At 47.8% G+C, this 15,922-nt stretch overlaps 3 protein-coding genes across 3 annotated transcripts; 1 reads left to right on the forward strand and 2 right to left on the reverse strand.

Moving 5' to 3' along the window:
* Positions 1-552: 552 nt before the first annotated feature.
* Positions 553-2,016, reverse strand: N7469_009920 (uncharacterized protein; the record flags this gene model as incomplete). Its single annotated transcript, XM_056648825.1, has 2 exons — positions 553-1,820; positions 1,893-2,016. 2 exons carry the CDS (start codon positions 2,014-2,016, stop codon positions 553-555), a joined length of 1,392 nt encoding a protein of 463 aa, XP_056495956.1.
* Positions 2,017-3,086: 1,070 nt separating this feature from the next.
* Positions 3,087-5,366, reverse strand: N7469_009921 (OSTA/TMEM184 family protein; the record flags this gene model as incomplete). The annotated part of the gene is made up of 5 exons (XM_056648826.1): positions 3,087-3,240; positions 3,322-3,665; positions 3,746-4,786; positions 4,851-4,938; positions 5,269-5,366. 5 exons carry the CDS (start codon positions 5,364-5,366, stop codon positions 3,087-3,089), a joined length of 1,725 nt encoding a protein of 574 aa, XP_056495957.1.
* Positions 5,367-5,707: 341 nt separating this feature from the next.
* N7469_009922 (uncharacterized protein) lies at positions 5,708-15,561 on the forward strand (the record flags this gene model as incomplete). The annotated part of the gene is made up of 3 exons (XM_056648827.1): positions 5,708-5,763; positions 5,819-5,854; positions 5,922-15,561. The coding sequence occupies 3 exons, from the start codon at positions 5,708-5,710 to the stop codon at positions 15,559-15,561; spliced, it is 9,732 nt and encodes a 3,243-aa protein (XP_056495958.1).
* Positions 15,562-15,922: the final 361 nt, after the last annotated feature.

Consider the following 15,922-nt stretch of genomic DNA (forward strand, 5'->3'; position numbering starts at 1 on the left):
TCAGTTTGAAAACTGTACCAACAACGGTGTGCCTATTCATTGGACTCGGAATGTCAGTACTATAGTGCTATCGTCATTTAATGTTTCTCCGCAGCAATTTCTAGTTGGAATACCCCGTAGTACTATATTTGTTGGTAGCATTTCGGCTTTTGAGATTCAAGAGATTGATTGGCGAACCTCTGATAGCCTTCTGCCAAATACTACGGAGAGTTGGTAAGTATTGTTGGAGAGGGCAGTATGAGCTTGAGGCTTCAAAATATCACAAATTCGATTTAACCGTCACCATTAGGGGTATGTTACTAGTAACAAAATAACGATCCCAAGTTCCTCCCAACCGCGCGATTTGCAAAAAAAAAAACCAAGAAAAAAATATTCAAAAGAACCACGTTCCACGGGGGTATTCCATCAGACACCAAAAGGAAGATACAATTATATAGAAAAAATCCCAACAATCCATTCTACCACGCGATTCACAACAATTCTGCACAGTAGAGACAACCACCGAGTCCTTAAGGTCTATGACAATCGACATGAAGCACTCAAAGGAAGATCCTAAAATGCCAACCCAACATTCGACTCATCATACCGAGGAAAGTCTTCGGCACGAGAAGTAGAATACGAATGATGCTGCGGACGATCCTCAAAAATGGTAGGATGACAAAAACCCATATCATATTCTTTTTCTATAGCTGGCGTTGGACCGGAAATAGAGGCCCTCGGAGTCGATTCACCGGTAAAAGTACTCGAGATAGAAACATTTGGTTTTCTGGTATTAGCACCACCAGTAATAGTAGTGATAGTCGATCCTCCGACAGTACTACCGCTCAGGGTACGAGTACGCTCCCAAGAATATCCATTCTCGCCTGCTAGTGAGACTGGCTTTGGAGGGGTAGATGCTCCGTTTCCTGGGAAGAGCCATTGGGACATACGATTTGGTAATGCGGGTACGGGAATCGATGCGATTGTGTTTCTGTTCTCGGCTGCTGAGGGACGGCGGAGGGAGGAGATTCTTGAAGGCATTGTGCGTGAACTTTCTGTGCCCGGGGAATCTTGTGTGAAATTGCTGTCGGTGTATGGGGAGTCTGTGATTTGGTTGTGATGAGGTGTTTGTGGTGGTGAGTCTGGCAGGGACCGAGTGGTATCGTTTGAGGGCTCGGTCGTTAATGGGGAAAGATTTCCCTCGGACAAGGACCCATCGAAGAAAGGAATGTGGATGTCTTGTTGTGATATGGTAGTTCGGACTGGGTTGACGAGGGAGAAATGAGGGATTAGAGAGCTTGCGATGCGGACGGGCTCGGGTGACTCTAGATGTTCACGTTGATAAAGGGGTTCTTTGACTGGTTTACGGGAAATAGACACAGTGGGATGACTAGATTGACATCGTCGAGCTCTGATAGCAGGAGGAGTGATGGCCCGTGGAGGAGATGCGATGGTCTGGCGTTGACGATTGTCATCTAGTTGGAATTCCTCAAAGGAGGGCAAGTCTGATAACCGATGACCAGATCGATGAATGCTCAGTTCAAGAGGTTGATATTGCTTTGGCAATGCCGGCATCGACTCGAGGTGAAAGGACTCTACTCGACGAAAGTCGGTGGGTGCACCGATCTTCAATGGAGTCGACGACTGTCTTTTCCAGGACATACTTGCACGAGTTGATGCCCGCGATGCAAGGTTCCGTCCTTCAACCATCCATGATGACAGCGAGCTCCGTTGTCGATGGTGATTCACACTGGGACTAGGAAGATCATCATAAACCACCAATTTCATGGGTGGGACAAGATGCGGTTGCGTATGGCATACTTGCATCTCCCGCTCAACGACTAGATCATGTTTGATAAGATGAGTATTTGAGGAAACAGAATAGTTGAACCTTTGAATATGCCTCAACTCACCAGGCTCTTTTTTCTCCAAGCCCCTCTGCCCATGCTGAACCTCCCCATGCAACGACCAACATGAGACGCATGACCGAAACCAGCCGGTGAAGAGCGATCCCGCTTGCTCGATAGCCAGCGTCATGGCGGCCAGCGCGATTATGGAATCAATCCATCACCTTGCCAGAAGGCGAAATACGAAAAATGGGACAAACAATAGCAGCGAAACAAAGAAAAGAATTCAAAGAAAGAGAGAAAGAAAAAGAAAGTCTAGTAAAAGAGGGAAAAGAGCGAACGAACCGGATCGCAAGCAACCGGAATAGTCGTGCGACAGCTAAGGACCACCCGCTCTCTCCCTCCATCCTCCTTTCAACCCGGTCAAAAACGAGGATGGTCCCCATTAGCACATGCATTATGGCTGAACAAAGTTCCTGACTCGTCCAGGGACCGCTGAATGAGACGAAAGTGTGGCACTAAGGGCCGTGAACTAAGCCCGGATGAGCAATGATTCCTGACGCTTGCCAGGTGGACATTGCGCACACGCCCAGCGTTGGTGGTGATCGACCTAGCGGGGATGGTGCAGATGATGATGTGATTTGCTGGGATGTGGTGGAGATGTCACAATTGGGCTTAAACCGAGCTCTTTGCTGCTCGGTCCCCATATTTATGTACACTATGTATAGCAGCTGCAGTGGGCCGGGCGCGTAGAATCAAGTCACATTCACATCAACTTCTAGTTGCTAGTTGATTACATAGTAATATGGACGATATCACACCTGTATCATTTCGGCAAAAGTGTTTGTACTATTCAAATTGATATGGTACTATTTAGTTTAGTTGAAGAAGTGAATATTGTGTTCTGGTTGTAGAGCAAAGTAGAGACGATTGAGGGTTGAGGATGTCTAACCCTAAGTACACCAGCTACTCACTAAATAGTTAGTACCACCAGGTCTACAGGTAAATGAAGCGATTGGATGTGTCAATATTTGAATTTGTCTAGGGACCTTCCCAGAGAATTATTTACAGAATAGTTTGATTATCATTACTAGTTATTTCCAATACTTAATGGCCTGTTTCATCGGGCTTCCTCGGCGGCTACACAACTTCTACGCTTGGCACTCCATTGGAAAATTGATACTCGCAGGTCAAAACTAATTGCAGCCTTTTTGTGGAAAATTTGGAATCATACAGAAAAAAGTTCCCGAGATCCTATATCTATCGACCCCATACATCCCTATCTTCATCCAGGCCATCGTAAGTCCATCGATTGGATTGTTGCCCGCGATCGTCCGGACTAGCTTCGGCTGGGGCTGCTCTAGTCGGAGTTTCGGTCTCAGACTCTTCTTCGATTGGTTCTCCATCCAGTCTCCTGGAAAATGAGCAGGGTCAATCCAACGATGTTCATTTGCACCTGGGAGCCAATGAATCAATAATAGGAGATGTAACTTACGAGAAACGTCGGGGTTCACCACCCGCCCAAGCAGAGCCCAATGCTCGCTTGGCCTGCTCTCGTTCTTCTTCTTCAGCCTCATGATTTTCAACCACGAGGTCGACTCGTTGGCTAGACCGCGAATTCTGCGAGCTGCTTGAACTAGCGTTGCGCTGCAAGGGACGAGGTACTTCCGAGCTTCTGCTGGATTTGCTGGCAGGTCGCCTGTTTTCGCTGCCCGATGCTCGGCCCTTCCGATGGGAACGAGCCTTTTGCACATTACTTCCTGAATTCGACCTTTGGTAACTCCGGCTGGCTGACATGCGCTGGTCTCGAGGGACCTCGTTCGCTGTAATGACCGGATACTGTCGGAAGTTAGTGATCCTGTTTGAAAGTAAAACACAGAGACGTCGTGGGACTTGAGCAAGTTTGGCGCCCAACTTACATGCCAATCTCCATATTCCAGCGCTCGAGCATTTGTGAAAAGTCGTTCATCCTCATCGTCCATCGTGATGTCAATCTCACTGTATGATCGATATCTCTCAGTTGAACCGCGACTACCCCGTTCACTTCGACCCCGTTGACTAGAGTCACCGCCGGCGAGCAACGGAGTGCGACTGTTGACTTCACCAGGCTTACTGGCCTCGCCTGGCTTGGGAATCCAATACTTCGCTTTTCCGCCCCGCTCATATCGCATTCCATCCATCACTCGCTTGACTCGCGAATGGGACTCCTCGTGCGCAATGACATTGTCGCCTGAGTCGAATATTCGGTACTCGTAGTTTTCGCCACGCATGGTAAGCTTCGTATCCTCTACCAGGTCTTTAATGCCAAAGGCGTCACGCAAGGCATATTTCACTGGCATTCGAGCCGCTGAGACCGTTGGATCTGCATAATCATGCCATGAGAAAGCATACCAGTGTACTATGGCAAAGATGGGCATCTCAAAGCAGATGAGACTATCTTGAATAGCCGCGGCGAGATTGTTGGGGGTATACCCGGCAAGGCCGTTGCCAAAGGCTCCGAGCCATTGCAGAATCGACAAGAAGAACCCTTGCCAGTATGAAGCAAAGATAATGAGTTTGACGGATAGAAATTTCGGGATGGGTCGGAATGGCAGGAGATCATCATGCAAACACACCCAGAACATGGCGAGGGAGTACAGGCTAACTGTCACACTGATGTTGTACACGATACCCGTCCAGAGATAGCCAGAGGTAATGCCCAAGTACCCTTCTTCATAGGTATCCGTTGCTTTCATAATGATCGAGACGATTGCCAGAATCGGTTTGAGCCAGGCATACTGCAGAATACCTCGCTTCACGGCCAAGAAGGTATGAGGGTCAGAGATGTCAATCTTCTTGAGACAGTGGTTAAGTGGCCAAGCATGAGAAACCGGAGGACGGCCATGGGCCATAATAATTACGGACCGCTCTCCTCCAAGGAAATTTATGAGAAGTTGGAAAAAGGTATAGATGGTGAAAGCCTATTGACGTCCATGTTATCAGAACCAGTCTAGTCTGAAGCGCTTTGAATAAAGAGCAACGGACCTCATATATATCTCGAATCGGATCAAGAAACTGTGCCGCTCGCAACGAGATAATGCTTGTCCATGACGATGCCGCGTATATTGGTACCCTGGTCACAATCAGTATTCATATGATGCGGTCCTCTTCCCCCCCTGAGCTTTACCCAAGGCTGCCACCAAAACACTGACATCAGTAATATGCGCACTACGTATCTTTGGAGTAACGGCTTTCGATAGTTTTTCCTAGAGTAAGACTACTCTTAGTATCTGGGGCCGATGGAAAGCTTGAAGTTGAGCTCAGGATATATCGTACGTCTGAAACCATATCGATCTGTAAGGTTCCAAGGAGATGTTAGCTTAACAGCTCAAGTAGATTATCGAAGGTGATCCAAATGAGATTATTCCCGGATACTCCAATTAAATATAGAAAACAGACTCACACTATAGAGAGTAGCGAAGCTACCAGAGCAGCAACGCCAGAAGTAATAATGATTGCTTTGGCCAGGCTTGTGCCCGTACCTTTCGGAGGGCCCGTCATGATGGATAAGAGAGTTGACTGTAAATGAGCGCGGGTTTAAAACGCCGCGAATCTTCAAAGATACCACTTCATCTCGCCAAGCTCAACGCATCAAATACGCTATCAAGTGGCCTTCAAAAGGGAGTAGTTCGTTGAATAGTTGGCAGAAGGAAGAGGGCGTCTTTGGTCGATGACGATCTTCTCTCGTGACACCGCCTTGAATGCCCGCATTCCGCGGATTATCAACCTTCGAATTGTAACAAACTTCCCTACAGATTTTACGGCGCGCGCATTTAGACTCGTCTGTCGCGAGTCATTTTGAATTCGAGGATGCGTATGCTGTCTGGTGACTGTATGGAGAAATGGCCAGTACAAGCTTGACGGCTTCCTACTTGACGCCAGATCCAAGCTTCAATTGGTTTGTCGGAGCTCCTGTTTTTGTCTTCCGAGGATCGCGTTACTGATCATTCTAGGTTTTTTCTTTTGGAACTGATTGTATCATGTATTCTGTGAGTTGATAAAGATATGAAATATTTTTTTATTTTATGCTCGGAATTTCCTGCTAACTGTTCACAGGGTTCTGTTCTTCCTACTGTATTTTAATCGATTGTTCGCGGCCCTCCTATCATATGCGATTCGAGCCTACACTTGGCATTACTACCGCGTCTATGTCGACATAAATGCACTTCAGATCTCTTTACTTGGTGGAAGAATATTCTTCAAGGGTATACGCTATCATGGGTCGAACGAGACAATCTTCATACATGGCGGGTTCATAACATGGAGGTACTGGAAGCGCAATGTGGAACGGACGGATCTTTCAGAAGTTCGGCGCAAGACAGGAGGACCAGACACATCTGAAGGTCAATCGGGCGACTCTGCAGGTACTCACGAGAATCAAAAGGCCTGCGGGGAAGAAGGCGGGGTTGGGAAAGCGACTGAGCTACCGTGTCGCATCTCAATCAAGGTCTATGGTCTAGAGTGGTTCATTTACAATCGCAGCCCGGCGTATGATAGTATCCTAGCTGGATTTGGGTACACCAGAGATAGTGATTTGGATAAGAACGAGGGCAACCCATATTCGCCGACGACATTCGCTAGTTCTCAACCAGAACGTCAACCTAGCAACGACACAGTGAATATCCGATCCCAGAATGAACAAAAGCCTTCAGTCAATAGCTCGCCAAGGCGCGAGGCGACAGACAGCGATGGTATACGACCCCCAAAAAACGACCTTCGTCAATCTGAGTTATCGGATCCTGTTTCGAACATGCTTGAACTTCTTCCAGTCAAGCTTGAATGCACCAAGGGTGCTGTTGTGCTAGGAAATGAAAACACGCGATCTGTCTTGACCACTACGTTTGACAGTGCGACGGGAGCTATTGCTGCATGTAACGCCGGACCTTTGGATCTCTACCGGCAACTCTTCTCGTTCAAGTTCAATCATCCCGTCATTCAGATGCGTCCAAATCCCGACTTTAAACAAAGTCAGATCGCAAGCGCCAAGCTCCTAGCCACTGCGAATGAAGAAGATCCTTCCAACCGCACAAAGCGACGACAGTTCTTTAGCTTTCGATCCCACAAGCGCAAGGTGTGGAATGGAATTCGAGGTCTTGTTCCATACTTTCAAAGTTCCGTGGAGTCATTCCATGCGAGCATCAAACAAGCAGGAGATATGCCAAGAAGCGAAGCTAACTTTCCAGAGGTTCGTTGGACTGGACTGTCCCGCTATTTAGATCAAGACGATGGCGATGATCATGAACAATGGAATTCTGTCGAGTATGCTAGATTCTCGACAATTGTTGATAGCCCTAGCTTAGACTTGACCTATTTTTGGGATATCCCAGGACGAGTGGGACCACAGCATTTGGCGTCCGCCAGAACCAGTCATGATGGCACAGACAACAATATCAACCACACCCTTCCCCCGGAATGGGGCATCGACATGAAACTTGATGGCGGTACTATCAACTATGGGCCGTGGACCGACAGAGAGCGAGTTGGTTTGCAAAATATTTTCTTTCCAAATTTCTACCGAAGCTCTGACCCTGCAGAGCAATTAGCACCGGGGGTATTACGACAAAGCACAGCATTCAAGCTACGTGTTGAGATAAATGCAGAACTTGAACTTCGGATCCCGACCCGCGAGCAGTCCAAAGATTGGCAATGGAAAGGCCGTGCAAATGCTATTGGCGGCTCATCTAAAGCGAAAAATCAACAAGAGAGGAGAAAGTCTCGCCCGAAAGAAGGTGAAAAAGGTGCGCTGGGGCCTGACATTCGTCCATTTGGATGGCTCTCTCTTCGCGTGGCACCCGATTCCTCTATCACATATGCCATGGACATGGCGGCCTCTAGTCTGGGCTTTCGAAATGAGCTTTCGCTTGACTTGCGGGATTCGAAGTTGTCTTCAAGTGTCAATCATGGACTTCTTTGGCAGTGCCCTAGACAGCTTGTCACTTGTGATCTGTCTAACCCTCTCGTTTGGAATAGTCTGAGGAAATGGAATTTCACTGTCCACAGCTACGATTTGGAACTCTTCCTTCTACGAGATCATATCTTTCTTTTGACTGATCTTGTCAGCGATTGGGCATCCGGACCACCATCCGACTACTATACATTCGTACCATTCATTTACAATATTGATCTTGTCTTTTCAAACCTGCAGCTTTTTGTGAATGTCAATGACCGAAATATTATCAGCAATCCAACTGATTTGGAAGACAATCGATTCATTATCATCAAAGGGAAGACACTGACAGCGAACGTGATGATCCCACTAGATAAATTTCAGCCTGACCAGAACGCCGTCGAATTCAAAGTCAATCTTGAGGATGGAGGAGTTGATTATCTGACACCTGACTGGGATACCTTGCATACCTTCTTGCCAGGAAAACACATGGCCACATTGGACAATCTGTTCATTGACGGGTCATACAACTATTTCCACATGACCTCACCAGAGTTAACGGACACATTGGTGCTCAACATTGGTGGAGCTTCGCCTCGATTGTATCTTTACGGGTTCTTGATCAAGAGTTTCATGACCGTCCGAGAGAATTATTTTGGCGAAGAAATGCATTTCAGGACCCTTGAAGAATACCAAGAATTGGTTTATGCAGACGAACCCCCTTCCAACCCGACGGGAATCAACCCGAATAGAAAGTCCAATGATATGGATGTGCTGGTTCATGTCACTGTCGACAGTCCCTGCGCTCTACTTCCCGAGAGCATTTATGATCAAATGAGATGCTCAAGGCTTTCTGCCGCCTCCCTCGAAGTAGACTTGCGTTTTACAAACTACTACATGGACATGCAGCTTTCGATTAGTCCACTGAAGGTCGATCTACAATCTGTTCAGCAGGATGGATCGACATTCGTTTCAGGCACTCAGCTATTTATTGATGGCCTTTCAGCGTATGGTCATCGTTTGTTCGGCCTTCCGCCCGCCGAACCCACTTATGTTTGCAATTGGGATTTTGATGTTGGGAAGATCCTCGGTGAATGCACCACAGAATTCCTTCAGTGTCTGGGTTCCAGCCTCAAGAGCTTCGACTTTTCATTTGATAATGAAGAAAATTCTCTCGCACCGCTCTTTCCTCCGGCTTTGTATGATGTGACGTTCTTGAGAGCGAAGATTGACTCGATCCATGTTTCTATCCTGCTTGACCAAGTTGCCGTGATTTTGAAATCTAGCCCGCTAGCGATCAATTTCAATGATTGGGTTAACTCCAAGTTTTCGAAACGCATGAGCTTGTTCGTGTCTGATATCACACTTGCTGCCATTGATCGCGATAATGCTGCATATGCCCTTCGATCCCAAGAGAAGATTGTGCATACTTTGGGTATCGTCCAGCTATCAATTGGACTGAAAATGGCTATGCGTAGAAGAGGCATTGGCGAGCTCCGTCGTCTTCAGCAGGAACACATCAAGGCCCACGACAAGCGGACTTGTCGGGCTCAGTGGCTATTGTTTGATTGGGAAGAGGTTGGGCCAACTTCGCCATCTGCTAATGAGGATTTGTCACCCCCAACGATGGCTATCCCTTCAATGCCCGAGCCTATTCAAGGAAGATTTGATTCAAGAAGCACCCACTCCTTTGGTAAACGCTCCGGGGTCCGTCCCTCCAATCGCAGCGGGGGGAGCTTTTTGGTGCCCTCTGAAACATCGAGCCTTCGGAGTGTCAACTCTCGCACAAAGCAGGAGATGGAAGCACTTATCAGCTCTGAACAGACCCAACGACCAGATCCTCCTTTCCGGGACATTAGCTGGTCTAATCGGGTCAAAGATACCGATAGCGTCTATTTCACTCCCAGAGCAACTCCATACTCCTCTGCAGCAATTCGCGATGCAAACCCTTGGATTTTGCCGCAGTTCTCTTATCACAAGCTTTCTTTGGACACAACTGAGCTCCCTTTAGCTGCAGAAAAGCGACGTCTAGAAGATGATGATATCGACCCAAATAATCAATCCATGTTCCTCACGTTCGAGGATGACCACACAACATATACTAACTTTGCCATCGACCTTCCTTTGGGAATTAGGGGATTTTGCACCCCGAGGTTTCTTCATAGCTTGGCTTCGTTACTTGATGGGTTTGAACCGAAACACCCTATCCAGATAATGGACGCTCTTCAGAAGGATGTCATCTCTGATATTGTCGGATATGATAAATCCATGAGTCAACCGAAGAAGACGACCTCTGTGGCTTTGCGCATCCCAAACATCCAACTAAGGCTGGTTGACGTTTCCGAGTCTCCCGAAAACCAACAAGTCAGATTCCGAGACGTTTACACAGTCGAGCTTTATCAACTTCGAACGGAGGTCCAACGTAGGGTCCAGAGGCAGAAGGGGGATCTGCTTGAAGGTGTCAAGCAAGGCATCACAGTTCATGCTGCCGCTGACCACGCATCCGTCGCAGTCGAGGGCAGTCGAGCAGACACATTCCAGGAGAAGGCTGTCTTCGACTGTAGCCTTGGTGATATGAATTTCTGGCTGGTTACTACACCTAACATTCGGTCCCATCTTCAAATGCGATACTTTAATACAGTCACATCTGCCAAGTCCGTGGAGGGCTTGGCCTTACTGGTACGGCGAGCAACGACGATGTTTGACTCAGCAACGTCGGCTTTACAACAAGTCTCCTCGTCTAGCAAACGGCGCCTGCGACTCTTAATTTACTTTATCACCCAGTCCGCTGCTGACATCCCAGATCCGCCTTTCTTGGCGCGCATTTCTTATGTACTGAGAGTTGCTTCGACTCATTTGCGACAGCACGATTCTTGGAAAATCATCTCTCGCATACGCAACGTGTACAAGAATATGCCAGTGCATCTTCAACGTGAGCTAGAAAAGAACTGCCAGAGCGAAAATTTGACATTACCTCCCAATGCTAGATCGACTGTTCTGACCGGCTTTGACAAGTGGCGGGCCTGGGATCTAGCTCATGTGGGAAAAAGCTATGTCATGCGTAGGGTCTGGTCGACTCATGAACTCAAGCCTTCGGCTAAAGATCCTTCCATTTCGTTCTCAGGTACCATTAAAACTTTCAAGTTTTCTTTGGACCCTGGCCCAAGAGAAAGTGATCTCATTGTTGAGAACCTGTCGACCATTACATCGCTGATCCCAGAAATGGCAATCCAAGGAGAAAGCCCGGCGAAGCACAAGAAAGTTGTCAGTTGTCAAATGTACAACTCTTCAGCAGCTTTGCGTCTTCGATGGGAGATAGTAGATCTTATCGAAGGTGTGATAAAAGTCATGTCAAACATCAAGCTGGAATCGAAACCTGGCGCAACGCCAATGCAGAGGGAAATCACGGAAAAAATACCAACTGAATTGCAGTTCGTTTTTGGTACTGATTTCGGTTCCATTACCCTTGATGGCATCAATATCAAGCTTGCTTTGGTATCTCGTTCATTGCGTGGCTCCATCGTTCACTGCTCATCCAGTACCAAGGATTCTACAACGGACAAACTTGCTCTTCTCTTCAGCGCTGCAGCTTGCTCTTCGGAACTTCGAAGTCAATCAACAACTCTTTTGCTATCGAGGATCGCTGATCCATACCTCTATTTCTCCCTTCTTTCTGAAGATCAGAATGTTCAGTGCCAGCGTGACTGGAAGGTCACTAGCTCGTGCAAGAAGCTGCGCTTCGATATGGCTCAGGACCCAGTCAGCTTGGCACATACAGCGGACCGTCTGATAGCAGATGAAGTCTGGTACATCCATCAACTCATTGGTAACGTCAAGCTTCCTAAGCGTGATGTAGAATTGGCATCTGTTGCGTCCAAAAAGACGACGACGAACAATCTTAACGTGGCCATGTTTTTGGATGACTACAGGCTGAGTTTTAGCCTTCTGCCATCCTTGACATATGTCATCATTGGTGATGTCGCACGTATGTCCGTTATGCCCACTGAAAATTCTAAAATCGAAATCGACTTTGATGTCAAAAAGAATTTCCATAAGTTCATGTCTGGAGATGGTTCTAAGTCTCATTCATTGTCGGTCCTTGAGATACCCCCAACCAATGGCCGAATTTTGGCAAATCTCTTGCCTGACCGAAAGGAGTTGGAGGTTGATATGACCATAGAGCTCATTCGACTGGAGGCTAGTGCGGTGCGAAGTCTTCTTGCTGTTTTGACTGGGCCCGATATCGCGCACCTTGTTTCGGATCTGAAGCAGAATGTGGGTGTTGTCAATTCTCATTTAAAGGATGTTTTGTCATTGCGGGAAAAATCACCAGGGCCCAAGGCCCCGACAGAGGATACCGTCGTATTGTATAAGTCTCGTCTCACCATGGCGGGTATTGAAATCCATGCCATTGCTCCGGGTTTGAAGGGCAGGAGTTACTCGGCAGAGATGCTTCTCAGTCTTGGTATGATGCAGATGCGTCTTCAAAATGGTCTCGATCGTGGCTATACTATGGATTATCCAGAGTTCAGCGTCGATGCCTCTCAAATCAGCTTCGAACTACGCAGGCGTGAACGATCAAAAAGCACATTCTATGGTGGGCTTGCCGCAGCAGTCAAACTACTTGGCACCTCGACTGTTCGTGAGAATGGAGAGGTTATGCGCGCTTATCATTTTACAAGTGACAAGTTTGACATCGAGCTCTTTGCAGAAACAGCTGCTTTGGTGGTTGATATTGCAATTTACACGCAAGAACGGATCAAAACACTCGATCTTTCTCACGAAGTTAAACGGCTCAGGAGACTTCGGCATCGCAATCACGACATACCTGAAGCTCAATCAGAAGCCCCTGAGATCCATTTGAATGATGAGAACGCGCCGCAGACGTTTTTGAATGCGTTGTATTCTTTGGAATTCCTAGATATCCAGGTCGCTTGGAATATGTCTGGATCCGTGGCTGGAAGCTTTGGCCGTCAGCCTGAAGATTTGGTCTTTTCAATACAGCAGGTGGAGCTATCTAACAAGAAGAAAAATTCAGCTAAGCTTCGCATTGGAGACATGCAACTACAAATGGTGCCATTCCGGGCATCCAGAAAACAACGCTCCCTCAATTCCGCACTCATGCCAGAGTTGGTCTTCAACGTTGCTTACTATTCCAGTGGCAAAGATACATGGCTTGCATTTCAGGCAGCTGGTAAATCCCTGGACATCAGGGCGACTTCCGAATTCATTATCCCAGCTAATATGATACGAAACTCAATGGCCACTGCTTCTGAAGCCCTTCGAGAAGGCAAAGCTGCCTGGGCGACTCAACCATCGGCAGATGAGGAAAATAGCAACAACAGCAACAACGCTCAAAAAGACCGTAGCCTTTTCGGAAACCGACGCCTGCGTTCTGTCTTCGTCGATGTTGACTTTGCTGGTGCCACTGTCACTCTGCAAGGCAACCAAGGGGACAACCCCGAATCTCAGCCGGCAGCCTCACTTAAGAACAGCCGAATCTCCGAGGTCAAATATAGACAATTTGTCGAAGGTGATTCTGCAACCACGGCGACGCTCCGGGCCCCAGGTGTGGCAGTCAAGGTTCATTTCGAGGACAATGGGGAGGATGACCCAGCTCTCAACGCTGAACTCAAGGTTGATCCATCCACGAACGTGCTCTATCCGACACTTGTGCCTCTGGTCAAGCAAATGACTGCGACAGTGAAAGAGATTATGAGTGAACAACAAAGTCAGCAAGGCTCTCACGACCAGCAAAGACCACAAGACCTAGATGTTCAACGACCTCAAGAGCGTCGCCCGTCTACTTCATCCAGGCTGCAGCCTCAACATTTGATGCAAGAAACTTCATTTGGAGCGCAAGACCCCACATCAATTCTTGGACGCTGCAGGGTCAACCTGGGGCTGTTGTTTGACAAGCAAGAATTCAGTCTAAGCTGCCAGCCGATTGCCAGAGTCGCAGCAACCGCCCGATTCGAGAGCGTGTATGTGACTGTCAATACTGTTCAATCGGCGGAGCAAGCACGCTTCCTGGCGTTGTCTTTAGCATTCAACAACCTAGAAGCTTCGGTCAAACATGTATACTCTAATGAGTCTACAGCCAGTTTTGAAGTCAAATCCATGGTGTTGTCGCTCATGAACAGTAAACATCTTGGCCGTACCAGTGGAATGTCGGCCATATTGAAAGTCAGCCCCATGAAGGTTTCACTGAATGCCAAGCAAGTACAAGACTCGCTGCTGTTCCGGGAAATCTGGTTGCCGTCCGATGATGAACCTAGCCCTCGGCCAACTCCTGCTCCATCGGCTGCCGAAGCTTCACAGCCCTATATTGTCCAACGTTATCAACAGGTTGCCTCGGCCTCTGCATTCCCATGGAATACCACCATTGCTATCGAGAAACTGGAACTTCAACTTGACTTGGGTTCGACTCTTGGAAAAGCACAATTTGCTATTGACAACGTCTGGGTGTCATCCAACAAGACTTCCGACAGTGAACAAAGTATGTGTATCAATTTTGACAGCGTGAGCATCGAGAGCAAGGGTCGTATGAGTGGCCTCGTTGAGCTTCGGACCTTCAAGGTCCGCACTTCTATTCAATGGCCAGAAGATAGTCAAGAGGCTCGCCCTACCCCTCTTATCCAAGCCTCAATTGCTTTTCATCATCTCCAGGCCAAGATTTCCTTCGACTATCAACCTTTCCTGGTCGCGCATATTGCCATGTTCAATTTCCTGATGTACAACGTACGCGATGCCTCTGGAAAGCACAACCAGCGACTCTTCAGTATGCTGGAAGGAGATGAGGTGCAGGTTTTCTGCACATCCCTGACAGCCTCCCAGGCCCTGGCGCTGATCCAAGCCTGGCAGCGCTTGGTACAAGACAAGCAAGCTGCCTACGAGTCATCGCTCCATGAAGTCGAACGATATCTTCGGCGCAAATCCCCCATGTCCGCAAATCGAGCCCATGTACAATCTAAAGGGCTCGCTCAGAAACAAGACGAAGAAAAAGAACGGGCGCCAATATCCCTGCATACAGGTGTTGTTGTCAACATTCGCCATGTAAATCTTGGCGCATTTCCAAGCACTTTCTTCGATAACCAAATTTTCAAGGTGGAGGCCTTCGATGCCCAAGCCCGATTTGCTGTCTCACTTGAGTCCAACAAGATACATAGCGCATTGGGTCTGACACTGGGTCAACTTCGCGTGGCTTTATCTGGTATCAGTCGTCCCAGCGCCGCCCAACTTGAAGAATTATCAGTCGATGAGATTGCGCAACGGGCAGCGAACTCCCGAGGTGGAACAATCCTCAAAGTCCCGCGACTTGTCGCTGGGATGGAAACATGGCAAGTCCCCGGAGGCAGAGAGATCGAGTACATTTTCCGCAGTACCTTTGAGGGTAAGGTCGATGTTGGCTGGAACTACTCGCGCATCAGCTTCATTCGCGATATGTGGGAAACGCATTCACGAGCCCTGGCCTCTCGACTTGGAAAACCTCTCCCGCCATCTGCGGTTCGTATCACAGGTGGGCCTGGTAGTGGCAGTTCCGAGGCAGGCGGCGCCGGATCTGAGCAACAGGAGAAAATTACGGCTGTCGTCAATGTGCCACAGTCCAAGTATACGTATACTGCTCTGGAGCCGCCGGTCATTGAGACGCCTCAGTTGCGTGATATGGGCGAAGCAACGCCCCCATTGGAATGGATTGGACTGCAGCGTGATAAGTTGCCTAATGTCACGCATCAAATCATTATTGTTACGTTGTTGGAGATTGCGAAGGAGGTGGAGGATGCTTATGGTGCAATTCTTGGAGCTTGATTGCATTTTTTTGGCGTTTGGGAAATCCATGGAGGGTCTCTTCTGCATTTTGTAAAACCCAGCTTATTTCTTCTGTTTCAATATTCTTTATATCATCAAGTCCTTGAGCTTGATCACGACCATAATCAATTTGGGCAGCGCCCTTGCTTCAAGTTTTTACTAAAATAGGTAATACCTATTGGGCGCTCGCCCATAAAGTACAGGCGTACTTCAAATCTGATACTCTGGCTTGTCATTCCTTTCCATGGCTGAAATTAATTTCTTCGCATTTCAATGCCATTGTGATATCTCCATTCCGATGGAATATTGGATTGATACTATTCGCGTCACTTGCAGAAACAATCCATAAATTTATGATGCT

The sequence above is a fragment of the Penicillium citrinum genome (assembly GCF_028827155.1).
Source record: "Penicillium citrinum strain IBT 23319 chromosome Unknown utg000009l:1.0-4274883.0:1.0-4276374.0, whole genome shotgun sequence".
NCBI lineage: Eukaryota > Fungi > Ascomycota > Eurotiomycetes > Eurotiales > Aspergillaceae > Penicillium > Penicillium citrinum.